Consider the following 23,946-nt stretch of genomic DNA (forward strand, 5'->3'; position numbering starts at 1 on the left):
AAAGAATACAGACAGCAGTGACTACACTGGTTTTCAGATTTGCTGATAAATTGTACAAAGACCTACCATCACCGAGACGAAGAAGAGGTATTTACTTAACTGTATTTACTTAATTGTAATATATAGGAAAGTAGCAATGCTCATTGGGTCCTGTCTCCTATTCTCTGATTTTCTAACATACCTAGATTCAAATTCACGTATGGTTTCAACTATATTTAGATTTGAACTTGTGTATTGTTTGAGTTTGGGTTATATTGCCTTCTAGGCTATTCCACATATTTATACATCTATATGGAATGTATTTTTTCACATTCTTTAGACATGTGGCCTTAATTTACTTGCATAACCTTCTTAAAGCCCTCCCATCTTTAATCAGATCTCTTCTATCAATGCAATCTATCCCCTTTAGTGACCTGAACACTAATCATGTCACCTCTTTCTCTTCCATGTTTCAAAGTTGGTAGACCCAGTACTTTTAGTCTTTCCTCATATGGTTTATCTGCCAGGCTGGGGACCAGTTTGGTTGCTGCACTTTGTATTCTCTCAATCTTATATTTTTCACTATGTGTGGGGACCATACTACTGATGCATATTCCAGTCTTGGATGTATCAAGGTTTTCAATGAGTTTTTTCATCATCTCTTCATTCATATAATGGAACACTACTTTAATCTTCTGCAGTAGTCCATTTGTCTCTCCCACAATCCTGTTGATATGTCTGTCAGGTGACAGGTTGTCTTTTATCAAGACTCAAGTTTCTCCTCTTTTGCCTTTGTAATTGGTTCACTTCCCAAGGAATAGTTCACGGATGGCCATCTGCCACTATTGCCCATTTCCAGTACTTTGCATTTTTTGGAATTGGACTTCCTCTTCTCATAATTTATGCATCATCTGCAAACATGTTGGCATAGCTTGTTGTTCCTTCCATCGTGTCATCAATATAAACAAGAAATATTATTGGTGCAAGCAGTGAACCTTGTGGAACTCCACTCATTACTGCTCTCCATCTTGACATCTTGTTCTTTACTACTGTCCTCATGTATCTTTCCTTCAAAGAATCTTTAATCCATTCTAGTAGTTTGTCTCTCAGTCCTCCAACATGTTCCTATTTCCACATAAGTCAACTGTGAGGTACTTATCAAATGCCTTCTCTAGGACGAGGTGCATGCAGTCTACCCACTCCTCTCTCTTATGCAGCACATCAATCACTCTTAAGTAAAAACCATAAGATTCGTCACACAAGACCTTCCAGATCTGAAGCCAAACTGACTGTCAGAATGTTCATCTTTTCAAGATATTTGGTCCATTGATCTTTCACAATCCTTTCACATAATTTCACTATTGTGCTGGTTAGTGATACTAGCCTATAATTTAGTGGTGTTTCCTTGTTTCCACCTTTGTGAATTGGCACCACATTTGTCCTTTTCCAATCAAGTGAAACATATCCTTCTTTCAATGAACATGTAATAAGACAGTGGATCTTGTCTGCTAGTTGTTCCCTATATTCTTTAAGTATTCAGTTTGAGATCTCATCAGGTCTTGAAGCTTTTGTCACATCCAATGATCCCAGGAGATTGAGCACTTCTCTCACTTCTGCATTTATATCTGCTAAACCTGGTTTTTTGCTCCCTTCACTTTTCTCCAAAAAGTTGCGCTCTTTTGTGAAGACCGACTGGAAACCTTCATTCATTATTTCTGTCTGAGCTGAGGCCTCTTCAAAGACCTCACAATCTACTATTAACTCGGTGATTCCTTCCCTGTGTCTCATTTTACCATTTATAAACCTGTAAACAGATTTGGTTCATCTTTGCATTTTTTTCCTACAACTCTCAAAATTGCTTTCTTCCTGCGAATTCTGGTATACTCATTCCTAGCTTGTTTGTAATCTTCTTTTGTTTTATTGCTTCTTTTCTTTCTCCATTTCCCCAAGCCATACCCCTGGCCTTTTTCACAATCTCACACTTTTTGATAAACCAGTCCTAGTTTTGCTACTTATTTTCTCTAGTCTTTGGCACATGTTTGTTCACTCCTAGGTTGTAAATGTCGAAAAGATTTCCCATTTCCTCCTTATTCCTGTGGTATTCATGAATTCCTCCCAATTTGTTTCTTCAAAGAAAGTTTTCAACCCTAAGTAATTGCTTTCCTAAAATTGAGTTTCCCTTGCCTGTGCGATTCATTCCTTAGCTCTATTTCCTCATCCTCCAGCTGAAATTCAATTGTACATGGTCACTTTTTCCTATTGGGTAAAGGTAATTCAAAGAACTGATGATATCTGGCTCTTTGGTTAGTAACAGATCTAATCTTGTGGGAGTGTCATCTCTTACCCGGGTCACTTCCTTTACCCACTGGGTCATTGTGTTCTCCATTGCTATACTCAACAGGGTATTTCCCCAGGAATCTGCTCTGCCAATTGCTTCCCATTCCTCCCAGTTGACTTTACCACAATTAAAATCTCCAGTAAGGACTGTGTTACTACTTTGTTCAGTGTTTTTGTTTAGGAAAAGAGCTGTATCCATTAACATTTCTTGATATTCAGTTTTATCCCAGGCTCTTGTCTTGGAGGGAACATATGCCACCATGAAGTCTCTTTTATTGTGCCCTTTAGCACTGATCTTCAGGTGAATTGCTTCAGCCCTGCCTTCACTCAGATTTGCTTTATCCCATCTTTATGTCACTTCTCACTACAAACATTACTCCACCCTTTTTATCTTCTCTGTTTCTTCTCCAGGTGTATCTGTTGTTACCTAATTGTATATCAAAATTTTGGAGGAGTTTAGTCTACTAGACACAATATATCAGGCTCATTTATCCTTAAATAGTCATTTATCTCCAACCTAGCTGATATTAAACCATAGTAGTGTTCAAATCATTAAAGGGAATAAATAAAACTGAGAGAGAAAATCTTGGTCTGGAATAGGAGAGTTTGGGAACACTGAGGAGGAGAAGAAGGATGAGGGCAGCAGCTAATTGTCAGTTCTTATGTGAAAGAGTGAGATTTAAAGGTGATGAAGACATCTTGGGCCTGATCTGAAGACCAAGTCCGAGGTTGTTGACAGGATCCTATCACTGGCCCCATGAAGCAGTTACATTAGTAGTGATTATAGTCTAAACAAAAACTTACAAAGGGTGAACATATAATAATGGACTCACCATCGTTATGAACCAGAGTGACTTCACACACTTGCAGAAATTCACAAAGACCAGATTCACAAGATGACGAGCTGGTCTGTAACTTCTGTGAAAGATCATTGATAACAAATTCAGTCTTCATATTTTCAAATTAATAATTCCCATATTGAAGAATTGCAAACTAAAACAACATTGTAATCAGAATACTAATACCTTTAATGCATCATACATTTCCCCAGTGGCAGTCAATTTCACATCTAAAGTCCTTAAATTTGTTGAAGAGCATTTCTGGTTAAGGGAATCTCGAACTTTAAAGCATAAATCAAAGATAGAACACAGACTAGGATGATGCCAGCTAAGCTCTGGATTCTTACATGTTTGATGAAACACCAAATCTGAAAAATAATTCACAGCTTTAGTGTTTGGGGTCGCATGTGGCAGGAAAGAGAGGAGTGGAGGTGAAGGCAAATTGTAGACTGAGAAAACCAAATAAATACTTTGGGGATTAAAGAGTGTCATGAGAAATAGGCATCTGAGAATGGATACAAAGAGGAGATTATTTGAAAGAGTGATTGTGCCGACAGCACTGTATGGGGCAGACTTAGAATTTAAGAGAGGCAGAGATTCACCATGGTCACAGTCTTGGATCACATGTTGGACTCATGATTGACAGCTATTTCCCTCCCAGAAGAGATCTCTAAGCTCATATATGACCAATCTATGGGTAATGCTGTGACCTTACACGCACACACACACCCAACTCCCCGCCCAGGAGAGTTGGAATAATGACTCAGCATAGTGATACTGAAATTATTTCAGTCCTGTGCGGGATTCGAACCCAGATACTTAGTATATCATGTACCTTTTTTAAGTGGATGATGAAGAGCTGCTTCTTCGACTAGGTGAGGTACGACTGGACCAAGTGAAAGGAGGAGGTGATCCAGTAAGTAATATAAAACAGTTTGGGCCGATATTCTTTTACTACTTTTAGTTTCATCACAATATAATCTGAAAAGTAAGATAACAAAAATATGTACACTAAAATAAATTCATAATAAAAACCTACATGCTTCATAAAACTAACTTGCTTTATGTTCCACTGACTGGAAATCCACTAATTAACAGTTGCCAGAACCAACCTTTCCGTAGAGTTCTCTGGGAGGAAATATTTCATAATATTAATGCGAATCTGTTTCTATGTCCTAGGTATAAGGATGTCTTCCAATCTACAGGTCCTGACCCCTTGGGGCTGCACCGGACACCCTTGATGCCACATCTCCCATGACAACACAGGATTTCCTCCCTGAGTGACTTGTAGGCCCACCCAGGGGCAATATCTGGGAACTGTGGGTCTCTTATGTGAGATACCTGGAGCAACACATTGATCGATTCCACCTTCACATGTGGAGCTATAACAGTTGGCAGAGCAGTGGATTGGTGAACAGATCATCAGTTTGAGAATACTAGGCCAACTGAGTACTCATATGCAGGTCACTTAGAATTACCCATATGTTGTAAGAGGGGAATGTCTACTGAGCATGGAAGAGAGAAGGCAAGATATAGGTGTAAGTGGAGAATGGTTGTGAATGGGCTAAAATTTATGCAGGAAAAAAAAAAAATCTCTTTGTCTTCTTTATTTTTACATGAGGACAAGGACGGAGGTTCACCATGTAAATAAAGCAGCAGAGTTCTGCTGTGGAGTTGCTGTTTCTTGCTTGATTGCTTCATACTTGGGCAGTGGGGGGGGGGGATAGATGCCTCCCAATCTTAGAAGCATTATACTGTACATTAAAGAGCTGAGCCCAAATTTAAATATACAAGCAGATGACCTTCGGGCCCTCCCAAGCATGAGACAAACTGCCACAAACCTAAGCATGAGACATAACCCCACGAGTCCAAGTATGAGACAAAAATCCATGAGCCCAAGCATACAACATTACATCACAACACGAAGCCAGAGGATTCCCTTAGCATGTGACATTTCATCACTTCCTGAGTTATCAGGTAACTTCTCCCAGATGACTGGTAACCTCCCACTGTGAAGAGCAAGTATGAAAACTTAAGTATATAAAGTACTATCATTACAAAATTCACCGGAACAATTCATCCTGACCAGATAGAATATCCCTAAAGCTACTGAGGAAGGGTCTTGAACCCAAAATTGCGATATAGCAAACATGACCACCTATGGTGAAGTCATAAACCTCCTTTCAAAGGAACATGAGTCAATAGTAAGGCATAAGGAAAATACCCTTAAGAAAATAATAAATGCACAATTAGCCATCCCTTTTAATGAAGTATGCATAAGAAAAAAATCCCCTGCACATATATACTATTAATATATATATATATATATATATATATATATATATATACATATATATATATATATATACTTATATATATATATGTATATACATATATATACATATATACATATATACATATATATATATATACATATATATATATATATATACATATATATATATATATATATATACATATATATATATATATATACATATATATATATATATATATATACATATATATATATATATATATACATATATATATATATATATATACATATATATATATCTGTATACATATATATATATATATATATACATATATATATATATATATATACATATATATATATATATGTATACATATATATATACATATATATATATATATATATATATATATATACATATATATATATATATATATATATATATTTATATATACATATATATATATATACATATATATATATATATATATATATATACTTATATACAGTATATACGTATATATATATATATATATATACATATATATATATATACATATATATATATATATATATATATATATATATATATATATATATATGTATATATATATATATATATATATATATATATATATATATATACAGACGCTCCTCTACTTACGTTCATTTGTTTTACGTTTTTTCGATTTTATGTTTGAACTGACTGTAAAAAAAAAAATATTGGGTGAATTTTTTAGTTTAGCGCACTCTCCATAGTTCAAACGATACTTATGCATGACGCTGCGTCCATTGTCTACATGGCACAAACGACAGACTGAATGTGCCTTGCCCCATCCTCCTTCTCCTCCTCCTCCACCATCTCAATTTATGTTGCTTGAATTTAATTTATTTGAAATTAATGTTATTATTTTACAATGTTATGTGTATAATTAATGATTTAGGGGTGTTTTATAAGATACGGTAATAGAATTTACGGATGTATAGTACAGTAACAACTTACGTTCATTTTCAACTTATGTTCGGCCGTTCGGAACGTAACTAAAACGTAAGTTGAGGAGTGTCTGTATATATATGTACTTATACAGTAAGTCCTTGTTATACGGTACATATGCGTTCCTGAAAACCTTACCACAAATTGAAATTACTGTACACCAAACCTGTTATAACATGTAATAATAGGATATGGCAGACGTACCTTCTCCCTGTACTTTCCTCTTCAAAATATCTAGCAGATACCGTATCTGTGAATTTTTCTTACCGTATATAGAATCGAGGGTAGTAATTACCAAATACTGTAACTGTGAATTTACCAGATAAAGAATTACCATATAAGGAGGACTCACTGTACTACAATTCAGTAGTAAGAACTTCATAACATATGTATTCCAGTAATTCTAGTGTATTGGATTTATTTTGTAAAACTCTTTATACAAAAGATGCACATGTAAAAAGAAAAAAAATATTTCAGTACTGTACTTACCTATCTTTCACCAATGAAAAGTAAAAGGCTGATACTTGGGCAGCTACAAAATTATTGGTTGCTAAGATGACACGATGGTATCTGAAGTCCTCATAGTGACTTTGGATCTGAAATAATTAATTCAATCAAATAATCCATTGACACTAGTATCTCTTGGAGAAGACCAGCAGCCTCGGAAACTGGTAAAAGCCTCCAGTCAGGATAATAAATCTCAGGAGATATTGTGCTAGTGTGGAGTATAGCAGTATGAAATGTTTTGTGTCTTCTATGTTATGATTGCATCTGGTAGAGTTTGAATTTGTGGCAAGGTCTACATCACCTTCAAAGCTATTCCACATATCTATGTATCTACAGTACTACCTCTCATTAATGGACTAAAAGGGGGGTAATGGTGTCTGTTGATGTGAATAATCCGTTGATTTGGAGTGGTTTTTGGGTGGCATAGTGATTGCAAAGCACTAAACAACAGCACCAAAAACACCGAAAACACCGCAAACACAGCTAATTAACGTCCTTTAATGAGAGGCAGTACTGTATACGGAAAAATGTATTTCTTCACATCCTTTAGACATATGGTCTTTCTTAACTTACATAACCTTTCAAAGCCCTTCCATCTTTAATCAGATCTCTTCTGTCACTGCAACCTATCCCCTTTAGTGTCCTGATTACTGTAATCATACCAACTCTTTCTCTTTGATCTTTCAAAGTTGGCAGACCCAATACTTTTAGTCTTTCCTTATATGGTTTATCTGCCAAGCTGGGGACCAGTTTGGTTGATGCCCTTTGTATTCTCTCAATCTTGTTTATATCCTTCACTCTGTGTACGGACCATACTATTGGCACATATTCCAGTCTTGGACGGATCAGGATTTTGATGAGTTTTTTCATCATCTCTTCATCCACATAGTGTAATGCCACTTTAGTCTTCTGCAGTAGTCTGTATGTCTCTCCCACAATCCTGCTGATATCTCTCTCAGGTGATAGGTTGTTTTTTTATCAACACTTCAAAGTCTTTCTCCTCTTGCTTTTGTGTGTGTATATATATATATATATATATACACACACACATACATAACCAGAGCCATCTATAGGTGCAAGACTGAAGCAAAATGTGAGCTTCAGGTCACCTCTGGGTATGAAAAGATTTCTCTTAGACAGTGGTGCTGAGGGACATTTTTCTGGATTTAGTGGGTATGAAAGAAGACTTTTTAGTTGAATTATAGACATAGAGAGGGAGATGAGACTTATGAACGAATCACAGAAGCAAGAGACTAACAATTTATGGAGGACGAATCAAGAAATAAACAAAGGAGAGAGTGACTTAAAAAAAGTAAAAACTGAATTAAAAGAAGAGGTAAGTGCACTAAAAAAACTGGCTGAGTTAAAATTTAAAAATGAAGAGGTTGAAAAATAATAACACTAACGGTGAGGCCATAAAAAAGAGGTAAATGAACAGATACAGGAAATGACTGTAAAAACTGGGGAAAAAAAATGGGAGAGAATGATTTACAACTCAGGAATGAATGGAGAAAAGGATAGGGTAATTTTTTAAGAAATAACTCATCAACAATTCCAGGAAAATGCCCAAGATTCAGTCATCAAGGTAATCAAAGAAAACCTAGCAGGAGATACAGTAGACTGTGTAAGTTTGGGCCAAATTGGTAACATTTCAAATTTTGGCAAAATTCATGGGGACCCTTTCAGATTTTTTTCGATTTTGGGTCATTTTGGTCACCTACTCCGATTTAAACACCATCTCACCCACACATCGAGGGTGGCCAGGGATGCTGTGGAGTCCAGTTGGACAGCACTTAGGCCAACAGTACAGTTCCCAGAGGCCCAAAAGTTATATGTGGTTGAAAAGGCCCAAATTTGGAAGAGTGCCACTGCAACGCCCTTTGGACCAGGCTCTTCGCATCTACCTTGCCGTGCATTGTGCCTAACTCTCCCCCAGTAGGGTAACTTTGGGCCAAGTTGGTCACCTTCGGAAATTAGATTTTGTGTCATTTTGGTCACCTGCACCGATTTGGGCACCATCTCACACACAGGTTCTTAATTGCTTTTGGTATACAATAGTTTATGATTTTTGTACAATACATATATATCCTTGTTACAGGATATAGAGAAACAATTTTTATTTTATTTACAAGAGAAATGAATTTGCTGGAGTGAAAATATACATATATGAATATATAAAATAAATGAACGGCCAACAGTACGGGCGCCAGAGGCCTATAGGTGATTAGTGGGTGAAAAGGCCCAACTTGGAGGGGCGCTATCACCTCGCCCTTGGGCCCAGGCCTCTTGTGTCTATCTCCCCATGCACTGTGTCAAACTCTCTCCCTGTAGGGTATGTTTGGACCAAATTGGACACCTCCGGAATTTTGGCAAAATTCATGGTTTCCTTTCAGATTTTTTATTTTTATTTTGAGTCACTTTCGTCACCACTTCCGATTTACCCATCATCTGACCCACAGGGCAAGGGCATCCAGAGCTCCTGTGGAGTCCACTTGGACAGCACTGAGGCCAACAGCATGGGCGCCAGAGGCCCAAAAGTGAATAGAGGGTGAAAAGGCCCAAGTATGGAGGGGCGCCACCACCACGCCCTTGTGTCCAGGCCCCTCGCGTCTATATCACTGTACACTGTGTCCAATTTCCTCCCTATGGAATAAGTTTGGGCCAAATCGGACACCTTCGAGATTTTTTCAATTTTGGGTAATTTTTGTCACCTGTTCCGATTTACCCGCCATCTCATTCACTGGTCGAGGGGCGTCCAGGGCTTCTGTGGAGTCCACCTGGACACCACTGAGGCCAATAGTACAGGCACCAGAGGCCCAAATGTGAATAGTGGGTAAAAAGGCTCAAGTTTGGAGGGGCGCCACTGCCACGCTCTTGGGCCCAGGCTCCTCTCATCTATGTTGCTGTGCACTGTATCCAACTGTGGTGTCGCTGTGCACTATATCCCTGTGGTGTAAGTTTGGGCCAAATCTGACACATTTGGATTTTCGGCAAAATTAATGGATTTTTTTTTATTTTGAGTCATTTTGGTCACCTGCTCTGATTTACCCGTCATCTGACCCACAGATCAAGGGCATTCAAGGCTCCCGTAGAGTCCACTTGGACACCACTGAGCCCAACAGCAGAGGCCCAAAAGTGAATAGTGCGCTCATTCCAAATGTACCCAAGGGAATCATACCACTCAAGCTAAATGGTGTGTTCTGCCTCCCCTTTTTGAAAAACTCCTATACTTTTCTGTCCCTGTCACTCGTTTCAGGCTGGACACTTGGCTTACTTCACACAGAAGTAACATTGGCGACCAGTAGTGGAGTCTACATTGATGACTATACATTGGCGAGTACACATTGATAACCCTGAAGTAACACAGGCAATGCCGGAGCAGAGCCAATATCGGCGACCAGTAGTGGAGTTTACACTGGTGACCCAACATTTGGTGACCCACAGAGTGCTTGCCAGTCCCGGCATGGCCAGCCCAGCCCCACCGACCCGGCGTACCAGCCCACCTCCGCCGCCCTGGCCTGACCGCCCAACCCGGCCTGCCCAGCCCAGTCCTGCCTGCCTAGGCCCGCCGCCCTGGCGTGCCCAGCCCTGCCACCCCGGCCTGCCCGCCCGGCCCCGCTGCCTAGGCGTGCCCAGCCCCACCGCTCCGGCATGCCCAGCTCAGCCCCACCGCCCCGGGATGCCCAGCCTAGTCCCGCCGCCTGGGCGTGCCCAGCCCAGCCCAGCTCCGCCGCCCCGGCCTGCCTAGCCCCGGACTGCTCTGACCAACCCCGCTGCCCGTGAATATCGCTTACATACTAACCACGTAAGCATGACGGATGATCAACCACAGGAAGTCACGGACACCATCTCCAAAGCATCTTCACCCGATACCCCTTTCACCTAACCGAACCCGAAAAAATGACGACTCAGCATGCGATACAGCTGCCATTATTGCCGAAGGGACCAGCAGGAGCTTCGACAAAAATGGCTCCTCGGAACGTAGTTTTCTCGCCGACACCGGCACTTGAAGGTGGACGCCGTAGCCGCCGCTCCATAGCCACTGTCGCCAATGCAGCCGCAGCCATCGCCACTGTCGCCAGTGCAGCCGCAGCCATCGCCGCTGTCGCCAGTGCAGCCGCAGCCATCGCCGCTGTCGCCAGTGCAGCCGCAGCCATCGCCGCTGTCGTCAGTGCAGCCACAGCCATCGCCACTGTCGCCAGTGCAACCGCAGCCATCGCCGCTGCCGCCAGTGCAGCTGCAGCCATCGCCGCTGTCGCCAGTGCAGCCGCAACCACCGCCGCTGCCGCCAGTGCAGCCGCAGCCACCGCCGCTGCCGCCAGTGCAGCCGCAACCACCGCCGCTGCCGCCAGTGCAGCCGCAGCCATCGCCGCTGTCGCCAGTACAGCCGCAGCCATCGCCGCTGTCGCCAGTGCAGCCGCAGCCATCGCCGCTGTCGCCAGTGCAGCCGCAGCCATCGCCGCTGTCGCCAGTGCAGCCGCAGCCATCGCCGCTATCGCCAGTGCAGCCGCAGCCATCGCCGCTGCCGCCAGTGCAGCCGCAGCCATCGCCGCCGCCGCCACTGCAGCCGCAGCCGCCACTGCAGCTGTAGCCACCATCGCTGCCGCCACTACAACCGCTGCCTCCGCCGCAGCCACCGCCGCCACAACAACTGGTGTAATCCCCATGGACCGCGCCAAGCCTGCATACCTCCTCTCGCACAACACACAAGATCCCGTTAGTCTTCCGGCACCTCCAGACACACAGGCTACAAACCACAAGCACACTACAAAGAAGAAACAGATATCGTTCCTCCTACCTCGTCACTAAGGGGAGAGTTCTGTAGTGTTCTGTAGCCAACATGTAAAGTTCCCCCTTAGACTTGTATGACTGTCAAGTATCACACTTCTGGACCAGGTCAAGAATTTGGTCACCCCTTAACACAGCATTTGTGTTCACTCATTTCATATATTCATATATGTATATTTTCATTCCAACAATTTCATTTCTCTTGTAAATAAAGAAAAAACTGTTCCTCTATATTCCATAACAAGGATACATATGTATGATACAAAAACCATACTATTGTACACCAAAAACAAATAATTAAGAATCTCATCACCATTGTTGTACATAGTATCATCAGCATTTTGAATAAACAGAGATCAGTCATGGAATTGACTTTAAATATCCTAGCTATTCTTCTGGAGGATAGCTGTTCTTTATGAAGTAGTACCAGCTGTCTGCACTGAGCACGGAAGTGTTCATCCCAAGTGTGCTTAAGGGTCAATATGCCACGGTGAACTAAATGTTCTGACAGGTGCATTCTGATGAGAACACCACTAGCTGTTGGCACTGAACATGGAAGTGCTCATTCCAAATGTGCCCAAGGGAATCATACCACTGCAAACTAAATGGTGTGTTCTGCCTCCCCTTTTTGAAAAACCTCCAATACCTTTCTCTCCCTCTCACTCATTTCAGGCTGGACACTTGGCTTACTTTAAAGAAATAGTCCAACAACAGATGGAGGAAGATGCAAAGTATACACTCATTCAAGTAATTAAAGAAAAGGCAATTTGGGTGGATAGATGCAGTGGATAGAAAAATTGGATGGATAGATGCAGTGTATAGAAAAAATGTATTGTGGTACAGTATATGGACTAAAGGAAAAACATGGTCTGGCATGGTACATGAGAGAAAAAGAAGAAAAAGAAACAGCAATCTTAAAAGAAATAAAAGATGGTGATCAGGAAGTAGAGAAAGATATAGATGATGTGTATAGGATGGGACATTATTCTAAGGGAAAAAAATCGACCCCTAAAGATAAAACTAAGATCAGAAATGGTAGTAGAAGACATAGAAAAAGCAGGTAAGCTGGCAAGGAGTGAACATTAAAATACAACTAGGTAAATATACAAAAGTAACATTGGTGACCAGTAGTGGAGTCTACATTGGTGACTCTACATTGGTGACTCCATAGACTCTCTCCCTGTGGGGTAAGATTGGGCCAAATTGGTGACCTTTGCAATTTCAGTAAAATTGTTCAATTTTGTGTCATTTTGGTCACCTGTTCCAATTTAACCACCATCTCACCCACATGTTGAGGGTGGACAGGGCTGCTGTGGAGTCCACTTGGACAGCACTCAGGCCAATAGTACAAGAGGCCCAAAAATGAAAAGTGGATGTAAAGGTGTAAATTTGGAGGGGCCCCACCACCACGCCCTTGAGCCCAGGCTCTTCGAATCTACCTCGCTGTGTAATGTGGCTGACTCCCTCCCTGTGGGCTAAGTTTGGGCCAAATCAGTCACCTTTGGAATTTCAGCAAAATTTATGGGGATACCCCTTTGAGATTTTTTTCAATTTTGGGTCATTTTGGTCACCTGCTCCGATTTAGCCACCATCTCACACACAAGTCGAGGGTGGCCAGGGCTGCTGTGGAGTCCACTTAGAAATCTATAAAAAAGGAGTGGATAAACAGGAAAAGGTGTATATTAAGTGTTGGTTTAACAGAAGGTGCAGTGAAGCAAAACACAGAGGATATAAAGCTTGGAAAAGATGGAGAAAGGACAAAAAACCTAGAAAGTGGCAAATATATATAAACCAAAGGAACAAATATGTAAAAGTATGCAGGGAAGAAAATGTAAGGATCAGCCAAAAATATTCTAGATATGCAAATGGTAAACTAAAAAACAAACAGGAAACAGTGAAACTATGCCCAAGGGAATATGGAATACACAGAAGATACAGAAATGGCTGAAGTCATGAGCAAACACTTCAAGTCAGTTTTCACTATAAAAAATGTATATCAGGATGGAATGAGAGAAGTGACCCCCCCCCCCCCCTTCATTGAGGGAAATAATAGTAAGACGGAAAGAAATAATGGACCAAATAATGAACCTTGATGTCAGGAAATCGCATGGCCTGGATGGAATAGCAAACTGTGCGTGTGTGTATATATATAAATATATATATATATATATATATATATATATATATATATACACACATATATTAAATAATGTAGATGTAGGAGCACATGAGTAAAATAAAAGTTTAATATACATATATGTACAGAGAGAGAGAGAGAGAGATTGAGAGAGAGGAGAGAGAAAGAGATTGAGAGAGAGGAGAGATAGAGAGGAGAGAGAGAGATTGAGAGAGAGAGAGAGAGAGAGAGAGAGAGAGAGAACTGCTCTGGATGGTGGTTTGGTTCCTCTGGTGGGTTCATCCTCCTTTCATTACCTGGGTACCACCACCTGCAGACACAGCTCTGACACTTTCCATAGAGCAGAATGGTTTCAATTATACTGTCAACCAAACACAAGAATATTATACACAGAAACTCACCTGAAGAATATGTTCGTACAGAATATGAAGCATATACTGATCAACGAGACGGAGATCCGACACAGGCAGGCTATGCTCGTCTGGTTTATAGCCATGAAGCATTGACAGCAGGAACCATATGACACTCCTTACTTTCTGAACTTGATCATTACTCTGCTGAAGAATTTTGGGCCCAACACTCAGGTTTGTATTGTTTGTTACGTGTCCAGCAACCCACCACCTATGAAAGAATTTAAATCTGCAGTCCTTTAAAAAAAAAATCTGGTATGGTGAGGTAGTATGTGTGAGGAAATTTGACACAGCCTGAAGGGATTTCTCCCCGTCTTCTCCTTTTCTGCCTTGGGGGAATGGAGAGGGGGGGTCACTGATTTAATGAAGCGGCCTTGCTGTGGATGTGCTGTGTCTTGCGACACTGCCTCTGACCCTGGACAGTGGACAAGGTGCAGGGATGACCCATCATCCAGGAGGTGCTAAGATAAGAGGGAGGGTGGAGGGGAGTGGAGTGTATTTAGGGATGGAATGGGTGGGAATGGCTTTTATGCCTTTTCCTTTTTGGCTACCTCCCTTGTAAGGGGGAAAAATCCTTGATATATGTATGTATGTATGTCTACAGAGCTACACTATATACTCATATATCTATACAGTGAGACCTCTCATTAACGGATATTAATTAGCTGTGTTTGCGGTGTTTTCGGTGTTTTGGAGTGGTTTTTGGGTGGCATAGTGATTGCACGCACTAAACAACAGCACCAAAAACACAGCGAAAACACAGCTAATTAACGTCCGTTAATGAGAGGTCTCACTGTATATCAAAAGGTTTCTCCCCCTCACTAGGTAGGTAGCCAGCCAAGGCATGCGGCCACCTTACACCCATCCCATACCCATTTGTTTCCCCTTCTAGAAAATCTCTTAGTTTCAACCCAATGCTACCTGAGTCAGAAGCAATGCAGCAAGACACAGCACATCCACAGCAGGGCCCAATGGCTGAGGATAGTTGGCCCCCATCACTTCATTTATATTCAGGGTTGACAATTACATGAGTACCTTTTTTTTACATACAATTAATGGTTAACATGAGTAAAAAATGGACAATCATGTGCCAGACCTCTGTATTTAACTAATTGTATCTTATAGGAAGGGGAACTATGCTCGAGGTGTCCCGTCTTTGTATCTCGCAGTGTCTTGTTTGCTCTTAAATTCGTGTATAGTTTTTGCACACACTATTGTTTCATCCAGTATATCATAATAAATGCTTGTGAATAGCCCCCATAAGGCAGCCAAAATTTAGGGGAGTATACCTATGAACCATTTACACAGCATTCTTCTACAGGAAGCCGAATCTTCACTCGTAAATTAATGCCGAGCACTCTTTAACTCTTATCCCTTGTTTCTACAGGGACACCTCCTATGCTCCTGTAATGTGGGATGAGAATGCCATTACCATGTTCCTATGTGCATTGTACAAAAGAAAATTCAATGGAGGCAGAGTAGGAGGACTTGGGATCCCCCATCTGTATTTTTCTCCTGTAAAGAGTCGAGGCATATCATGACTCGGACATGGAGGTAAAGGTCATTGGTGTATACATACATTATATATAGCATCTATCTGGTCAAGTTTATGGTATTAGTATATGAAGACGGTGAAATAAAGTGGTTTGATATGTAAGGACCAGTAATCATGTTACTGTAGCTGATATCAGTTATTATAACATCTCTCCCTGTCTTCTCCATTTCTGCATTAGGGGACAGAGAGGGGGGTCACCAATTTAATTAAGCGGTCTTGCTGTGGATGTGCTGTGTCTTGCAACACTGCTTCTGATGCAGGGCAGTGGGCGAGATGCAGGGATGACCCATCATCCAGGAGGAGCCAAGATGAGAAGGAGGGAGGGGGGTGGATGGGAGTGGAGTATATGGGGATAGAATAAATGGGAGTGGATTTTATGCCTTTGCTTTTTGGCTACCTCCCTTATAAGGGGGAAAAGGCCTTTGGTATGTGTGTGATAACATTTCGTTCACCAAACCTCAGCTGAAATATGTAATGGTGTATTATAGCCTAGTATTAGGCTGTCCTACATAGATAACCTCACAATAATAATTAAGCACAGCAATTACAAAATAGCAGCCAAGAACATCCAAGCTGACAAGTAGAGCAATGGCTCAGAAATAATAGAATAGAAGATTCACCCCAGAAATCATCATAAACATTGTTCACTCTTGACAACCATGAGAAGAGACTGGCTAAATTGGAGTTACCAACTCTGGAGCAAAGAAGAGAGAGAGGCGACCTACTGACCATCTATAGAATCATGAAGGGCACAGAAATACTTGATAGAGAGGACTCGTTGAATTGGGACAAGAGAAACACAAGAGGACATGGAAAGAAAGTCAAAAAACATAGTTATAGAAGAGATCTGAAGAACAGTTTTCCACATAGAGTGGTGGACACTTGGAACAAACTGGATGAAAAAAGAGTGTGCAAAAACCATTCATGAATTTAAGAGCAAACTAGACACTGCGAGATACAAAGGCGGGACACCACTAGCGTAGCTCCCCTTCCCGTAAAATACAACTAGGTAAATACATAACGTTGGAATTAAATGGCCACATCCTTCCTAAGGAAAAGAACCCTAAAATTCTAATCTTTGAGTTTCAATATTCATTTGACATTCAACCTGCATATTGAAGCGCTGACAGTAAAAATCAACAAAATAAATTAACTAAAATCAATCACAAATAAAGATCTCTGACAAGGAACTCTAATCACAGCCTATACACAATTCTTAAGAACCACTATCAACTACATTTCCGTAGCTTGGTTCACAAAAATCAGCAAAACATACAACACTTTACAAACTATACAAAAATATATACATATACCAAAGGTTTTTTCCCCCTTACAAGGGAGGTAGCCAAAAAACAAAGGCATAAAAACCACTCCCATCCATTCCATCCCTAACATACTCCACTCCCTCCCCCCACTCTCTTATCTTGGCACCTCATTCTACAATACTCTATACCCAGACAACAATGTAATAATACTTCTGTGACTTATAGGCTGTTGTCCATTACCTATGAACCATAGGTCTCCTACAAAAGAGATCTGGGGTTAAGGACTGATTAATTGATGCCATTATCATAGGATGGTTGCTGGCCAAACAAGTTAGAGCATTGCTATTTGCAATGTAGGTTGAGGTGACAGCGATTCAAACCCTGTCGTGAATGAGTTGGACCAAAGGCATAGTTCATTAAATTCCATGCTCTAAAGTCCTTTGTAAGGGGCACCATCCTAGCCTCCTGATAGAAGGGAGTTCACAATGTTAAACCAAATAATTATCATAAGAACATCAAACTAATAAAACACTTTATCACCTCAAAACATCTGCTCCATATGCTGGATTTTTCTTTAGGTTTTTGCCGCCGTCCGTTACGATTTCTGGGTCAACAACGTTACCTAGAGATTTGCTCATCTTCTGCCCTTGTTCATCCAAAGTAAATCCATGAACATACAGCTTTCTGTGAAAAGGATAGAATTTCTTTTTAATATACGACTATAAGAACGATCAAGGGAGGTAGCCAAAAAACAAAGGCATAAAAACCATTCCTACTCATTCCATCCCTAATACACTCCACTCCCCTCCCTTGTTTCTGCTGCCTTCCTTCAATCTCTCCTTTACCATTCTTAGGACTCCATAGATGGGGAGGAGGAGGAGGAGGAGGAAGAGGGGGAGGAGGAGGCGGAGGAGGAGGAGGAGGAGGAGGGGGAAGGAGGAGGAGGAGGAGGAGGGGGAAGGAGGAGGCGGGGGAGGAGGGGGAAGAGTAGATAAATTGCTAGTTGTCAGCTTCCCATGTGTGAAAATGCATAAAATAATGATTAGTGAGAGAAATCTTTGCTATAATAATTAATTTGACCACATAAAATATATATAAAAAACACATTTACATACAAAAAACAACTGTGTACTGACAGTCCAGAATGTAACGATTACTTAAACATTTCAGTTAACCACTCTGGTACGATGATGCCTACGTAGGCGTCATAAGGCATGAGTGGATACACAAGGATGCCAGTGTCGGTATCTTGATTATATATTTCTTTTTGTAGCTGTACATGAGTTACCCCTGGATTCTGTGAACTGGTTTGACCACATTTTCTGTGTTTATTATTATCATTATTATTATTACTCAGAGTAAAAGAGAATGAGTAATACAGCAGTGACTTTATATTTTATAATGCGAGTAAAGTAATGAATTGTACATAAGGCATCCAATACTAAACACGAGAATTTGACTCATACTGAAGTGGTTTATTAAATAATTTTATCAACTCACTGATATTTACAAATGCAATCAACTTAATGATATACATGGAAAAATATGTAAAACATACAGTGAGCACATCTTTATACTAATGGGGAGAGCAAGTATCCAAAATAGTCACAAACCTGTAGGGACTTCGTCCTGTTGAGGCCACCGATGTCAAAAGGGAGGACTGAAACCACCCATTGAACTGGTCAACTCCCTCCAAATATAAATCAGCTGGTTTTCCTTCAAGTACACAATGCCATGAGCTTCCAGAGTCAAACCATATATCTAGTATGTCTGAGCCCTGTAACCATTAAAGAAAAACGAAGTTATTACCAGGTTTCTATCTATATAACAAGGGGTTCTTTGCCCTTACAAGGGAGGTAGCCAAGTCAAAGGCATGCACCCACTCCCAACCAACCACCATCCTTGTTTCCTTAGCTCCTTGTGGATGATGGGTCATCCCTGTTTCCTGTCCATTACCCTGAGTCAGAAGCGATGCAACAAAACACAGCACATCCACAGTAGGGGTACTTTTTCAGCATGGTTATACTCTTTATACATTTTGTTCTAAAACCATTATTTTATTCAGTTGGGAGGCAATAAGTATACTCTTTTCCCATACCTAGCTACCTTGCTTTGCAGATAAAAGCTGAATTGTCTAGCATTAACCACATCTGTCAACAACATCAGCCAAATTACACTTCTCTGCACCCCCTCCTAAGTCACAGAATGCCTCATACTACAACTCACCACACCACATAACCCCCTTACTCAATCACAACATGGTTTTATACCATTATAATCCACAAATACTCTTCTGATTAACCTCACACAAAGTTTTTGATGCCATCAATTCAAATAAGGCCCCACACTGAACGTTTCTCGTAACTCTAGACATTAGTACAGCTTTTGATGACATCTCTGTCACAATCTCACAAACAAAATATATAAGACAAATATGCACAAGAATACCAAGAAATGGCTGGCCAATTATCTGGCAGGTTGAAATGCCTATGTGTCATATAATGGTCAATCACTGCACACCAAAAACTTTAAGAATGGAGTATCACAGGGAACAGTTCTATCCCCCACACTCTTTAACCTATACAGTACATGCACAATATACCCACACCCAACACCTCAGAAATACATATCTCTTCTTACGCATATGACTAACAAGTACATGCACACACCGTAATGCAGAAATACTACAACCATACCTTGACACATTCAACACCCAGTACCAAAAAGAACATTAAAAATCTAGAAAGGTTACAAAGAGCAACAACCAAACTAGCACCAACTCTTTCCAAACTAACATATGAGCAAAGACTGTCCAAATTAGAACTACCAATTTTGGAACAGAGAAGAGAAAGAGGTGACCTGCTGACTATCTAAAGAATAATGAAAGGAATGGAAGGGTTAGATAGGGATGACTTGTTAATATGGGACGACAGTAAAATGAGAGGTCATGAAAAGAAACTAAAAAAAGATAGTTACAGAGGAAATTTAAAAAGGAACAGCTTCCCACACAGTGTGATAGATACATGGAATAAATTAGACAACGAAACAGTGTGTGCAAACACTATACAAGATTTTAAGAAAAAACTTGATGCTGAGAGATACAAAGACAGGTCACCACAAGCATATCTCCCTTCCCGTATAATACAACTAGGTAAATAAATACTATAAATAGACTCAAAATAGCAACAACCAACCAGCCTCACTTCTCACCAACTGGACAGCATAAGACAAATACATACCATGCCTTTATGTCGACAACACTTTCATACTTCACACACATACACCTAAGACTCTTGGCATAACATATACCATGAAATGAAAGTCCTCAGTCAAGGAATACACAAACACTTGCCACAACCTCCACAAACACAGCACACCCACTAAATTACATAGCAGAACACCCATGCATGCCAAGAAACATCAAAACAACACACAAATACCTATATCACATACAAATACCCTCTTCTCTTCCTCCACAACCACCAAACACCAGCCTCCAAAAGCATATACATAATAATATCATTCATTACTTCATCAACAAACTGAAAGAATACATTAGTGCATGCCAGACCCTCTGATATACATCCCTCTGAGTCCTCTTTCCCCCGAAAGGACAGAGTCCACCTGGCCAGACTGGTGTACCCACCATCCAGCCCTCCTAAACTACCTGAAGAAGCTGGATGACCACATCACAGTTAACTATCCAGGATACAACACTTCATCCTATACTATACAACACATTATGGAAGGTTGCACTGTACACAATCATGCAGGCCAACAACACAATATACACTCTATAAAGGATTTGTGGGAAAACCCCATTCCGGTCATGGCATTCCTCAGGGAGGTGGAGCTGCCCAGCCAGACAGTCTAGAGAATGACAACAGTAACAACAACACATATAAAAAGTAACACAAGGATGAAGGGATTCACCTGAATCCCAAATGACCTTTCTGAATGTGGAACTGACCTTCATTACATACCATCAAGTGTATATCTTAATTTTTTTTTTTTTTTTTTTATACCAAAGGCTTTTTCCCCCTTACACAGGAGGTAGCCAAAAGACAACAGAGGCATAGAAACCACTCCCACCCATTCCATCCCCTACATACTCCACTCCCCTTTACCCTCTTACGTGTCATACACATCAGTGCAACAACACTGACACTGCAAAACTCCAAACTTCCCTACCATTCCATCAAGTGGTTTATTACCCTACTCTGGCACTGAGATCTCTCAATACCACTACCCTGACGTTGCTCTCAAAACTCTCTATGCATTCATTTAAATCACAAAAGAAACAATATAGATTTGATATATCTAGACTTTGCAAAAGCTTTTGATACCGTCCCACACGAAAGACTACTTACTAAATTAGCTTTGCATGGAATAAGTGGTAGCCTATTAGGTTGGACTAGTAATTGGTTGAATGATCGAAAACAGAGAGTTGTTTTAAATGGAAAAACTTCTGGATGGAAAAGTGTTGCAAGTGGAGTTCCTCAGGGTTCCGTTCTTGGGCCACTTCTATTCATAGTATATATAAATGATATAGACCATGGACTAAAATCTACTGTTTCCAAATTTGCTGATGATACAAAACTGTGCGGAGTGGCAAATGATCACTCAAACCAATTAGATATTCAAGAAGATTTAGATCAATTACAGCAATGGTCTGAAAAGTGGCTAATGAAATTTAACACAAGTAAATGCAAGGTAATGCACATTGGTAAAAATAACAGTAAGTACGATTACAAGTTATTTGGAAATTCGTTAACAAAAGTGGATAGTGAAAAAGATCTCGTCGTAATTATCAGTAACGACCTCAAATCATCCAAGCAGTGTATTTCAGCCTCTGAGAAAGCAAATAAGATTCTAGGACTGATTGCGCGATCTTTTGATTTCAAAAGTCCATCACTCATTAACAAGCTATATAAATCGTTAGTTCGTCCACATTTGGAATATGCTGTTTCCGTATGGTCACCGAATCTCATTAAAGACATTGACAGATTGGAAAGAGTACAACGGCGAGCCACAAAACTGATTCCAAATATCAAAAATAAATCATACGAAAATCGACTAAAACATATGAATCTGTTTTCCCTAAAAAAGCGTAGACTCAGAGGTGACTTAATACAGGTCTTTAAGATTCTAAAGGGAATTGACATCAAAAGTGGCAAAATTTTCACAGTGAATGAGAATCAGACAAGAAACAATGGTCTTAACCCCTTCCATACGGTGCCGCACAAGTAGGCGTCATGGGGAGCGAGTGTATTCGCGAGGCTGCCATATCGGCGTCTTGATTATATTTATTGTAGTCGCCCCTCCATAATGACATTCTTTCTAATTCTTTTGTAATCGCATTTTCTATGGTTATCAAAATTCACGGGTGAAGAGAGAACGATCGATATAAGCGGTGACTATATTTTATGATGCGAGTATTATTACGACACGTCGTACGGCTGGCATTGGTTGCTGCCACCGAGATCTAAGTCCATGACGCCTACGTGTGCGGCACCGTATGGAAGGGGTTAAACTGTCCGGAAATAGATTCAATTTGGAAGTAGGTAGAAACAACTTTGCCAACCGTGTAGTTAATGAATGGAATAAACTTCCTGCACAGGTAGTGCAATGTAGTTCAGTTCGAAGCTTTAAGAATCATTTAGATAAATACCTAAGTAAGATGCTGTAATGATTATAATTTATCTTATATTATTTGTTTTTGTTTTGTTATCATTTGTCTGTCTGATTTTTATTTATTATTAGTTATATGTCAATTTATTATTATTTACTATTTACCTGTTTGTTTATTATTTAACTATACCTATGCATTTATTTGTGTATTTTATTTGTTATTTACATTATCATAGTTTTTATTTATTATTTTATTATTAATATGATTTTTTTTTTCGCATCCGACCTAGATATGGATCAAAAGGTCTCCTGTCGGCATGCTCCGCCTTTGTAATCCTTTGTAATCTATCCAAAAAGCTTCCCTTTCCTCTACCACTCTCTTCTCACTACCAGGCCCATGTGTACTTATAGAGACTCACATCCCCCTGTCCAGTCTCACCTTTGTCCACATTAACCTTGAAGAAACCTCATACTCCACATGCTTACCTACCTCTCCACTTACTAGTAGAGCCACCTCTTCCCTCCCTCACACTCTCCTCACTCCAGACACCCTCCCCACTACACTCCCAAACTCATAATCACCCCTCCCTTTCAACTTAGTTTCACTTAATGCCTACACATCCATCTTCCTTCTCACAAACATACTATCTCTTCCTTTTCATTCTCATCTGTACTACACCCCTACACATTAAAAGATCCAAACCTTAAGGTTGTGGTTGGAAAACTCATCCCACACACTCTTATGCCTTGACTTCTCATTTAAATAGGGTTACAAAGAGCAGTATACCTAATCCCATTACTCTGTCCTGTTTTAGCTTCCTTTTAAGACCCGAGTGGGAAAACTCAGTGGCAGTATTCTTTCTTCCCCCTACCACAGGGAACAGAGGCAAAAATGGAAATACATACTCAAAGAAGTGGTACAAGACAGCATTAAGAGGTGGTGGGGGGCAGCATACGGATAGACAGTCACAGTACAATAAAGTAGCATCATTTCTCTATGAGTAGAGATTTCCTTTAACATAGACAAAATGATGTGTGACTCTGGTCCATAGGGATGCAACATATAGTTCCTAAAATATCAGCTGAATGTTATTGAGTAACTTATACCTCACAATAACATGTAGCCTATCCCAGACAGGGTATTAAAAATTAAGAATAAAAAAAAGTACATACAATAATAATAATAATAATAATAATAATACATACATATACCAAGGCTTTTTCCC

At 40.3% G+C, this 23,946-nt stretch overlaps 1 protein-coding gene across 4 annotated transcripts in view; it reads right to left on the reverse strand.

The window, feature by feature from the left end:
- The window catches only part of IleRS-m (Isoleucyl-tRNA synthetase, mitochondrial), a 39,887-nt gene that overhangs the window by 1,674 nt on the left and 14,267 nt on the right, over positions 1-23,946 (reverse strand). For 3 of the 4 annotated variants that reach the window (XM_076203892.1, XM_076203891.1, XM_076203890.1), the window contains exons 12-18: positions 18,703-18,866; positions 17,630-17,773; positions 14,261-14,480; positions 6,917-7,023; positions 3,991-4,136; positions 3,342-3,523; positions 3,150-3,234 (exon numbers count right to left, since the gene is read on the reverse strand). In XM_076203892.1, the coding sequence (XP_076060007.1) occupies positions 3,150-3,234; positions 3,342-3,523; positions 3,991-4,136; positions 6,917-7,023; positions 14,261-14,480; positions 17,630-17,773; positions 18,703-18,866 (1,048 nt within the window). Of the gene's footprint in view, positions 1-3,149; positions 3,235-3,341; positions 3,524-3,990; positions 4,137-6,277; positions 6,735-6,916; positions 7,024-14,260; positions 14,481-17,629; positions 17,774-18,702; positions 18,867-23,946 lie in introns of those variants that run through there. The other variant, XM_076203893.1, reaches the window with a different exon arrangement.

This window comes from Oratosquilla oratoria, chromosome 20, assembly GCF_046742065.1.
Source record: "Oratosquilla oratoria isolate Oo_2021 chromosome 20, ASM4674206v1, whole genome shotgun sequence".
Taxonomy (NCBI): Eukaryota; Metazoa; Arthropoda; class Malacostraca; order Stomatopoda; family Squillidae; genus Oratosquilla; species Oratosquilla oratoria.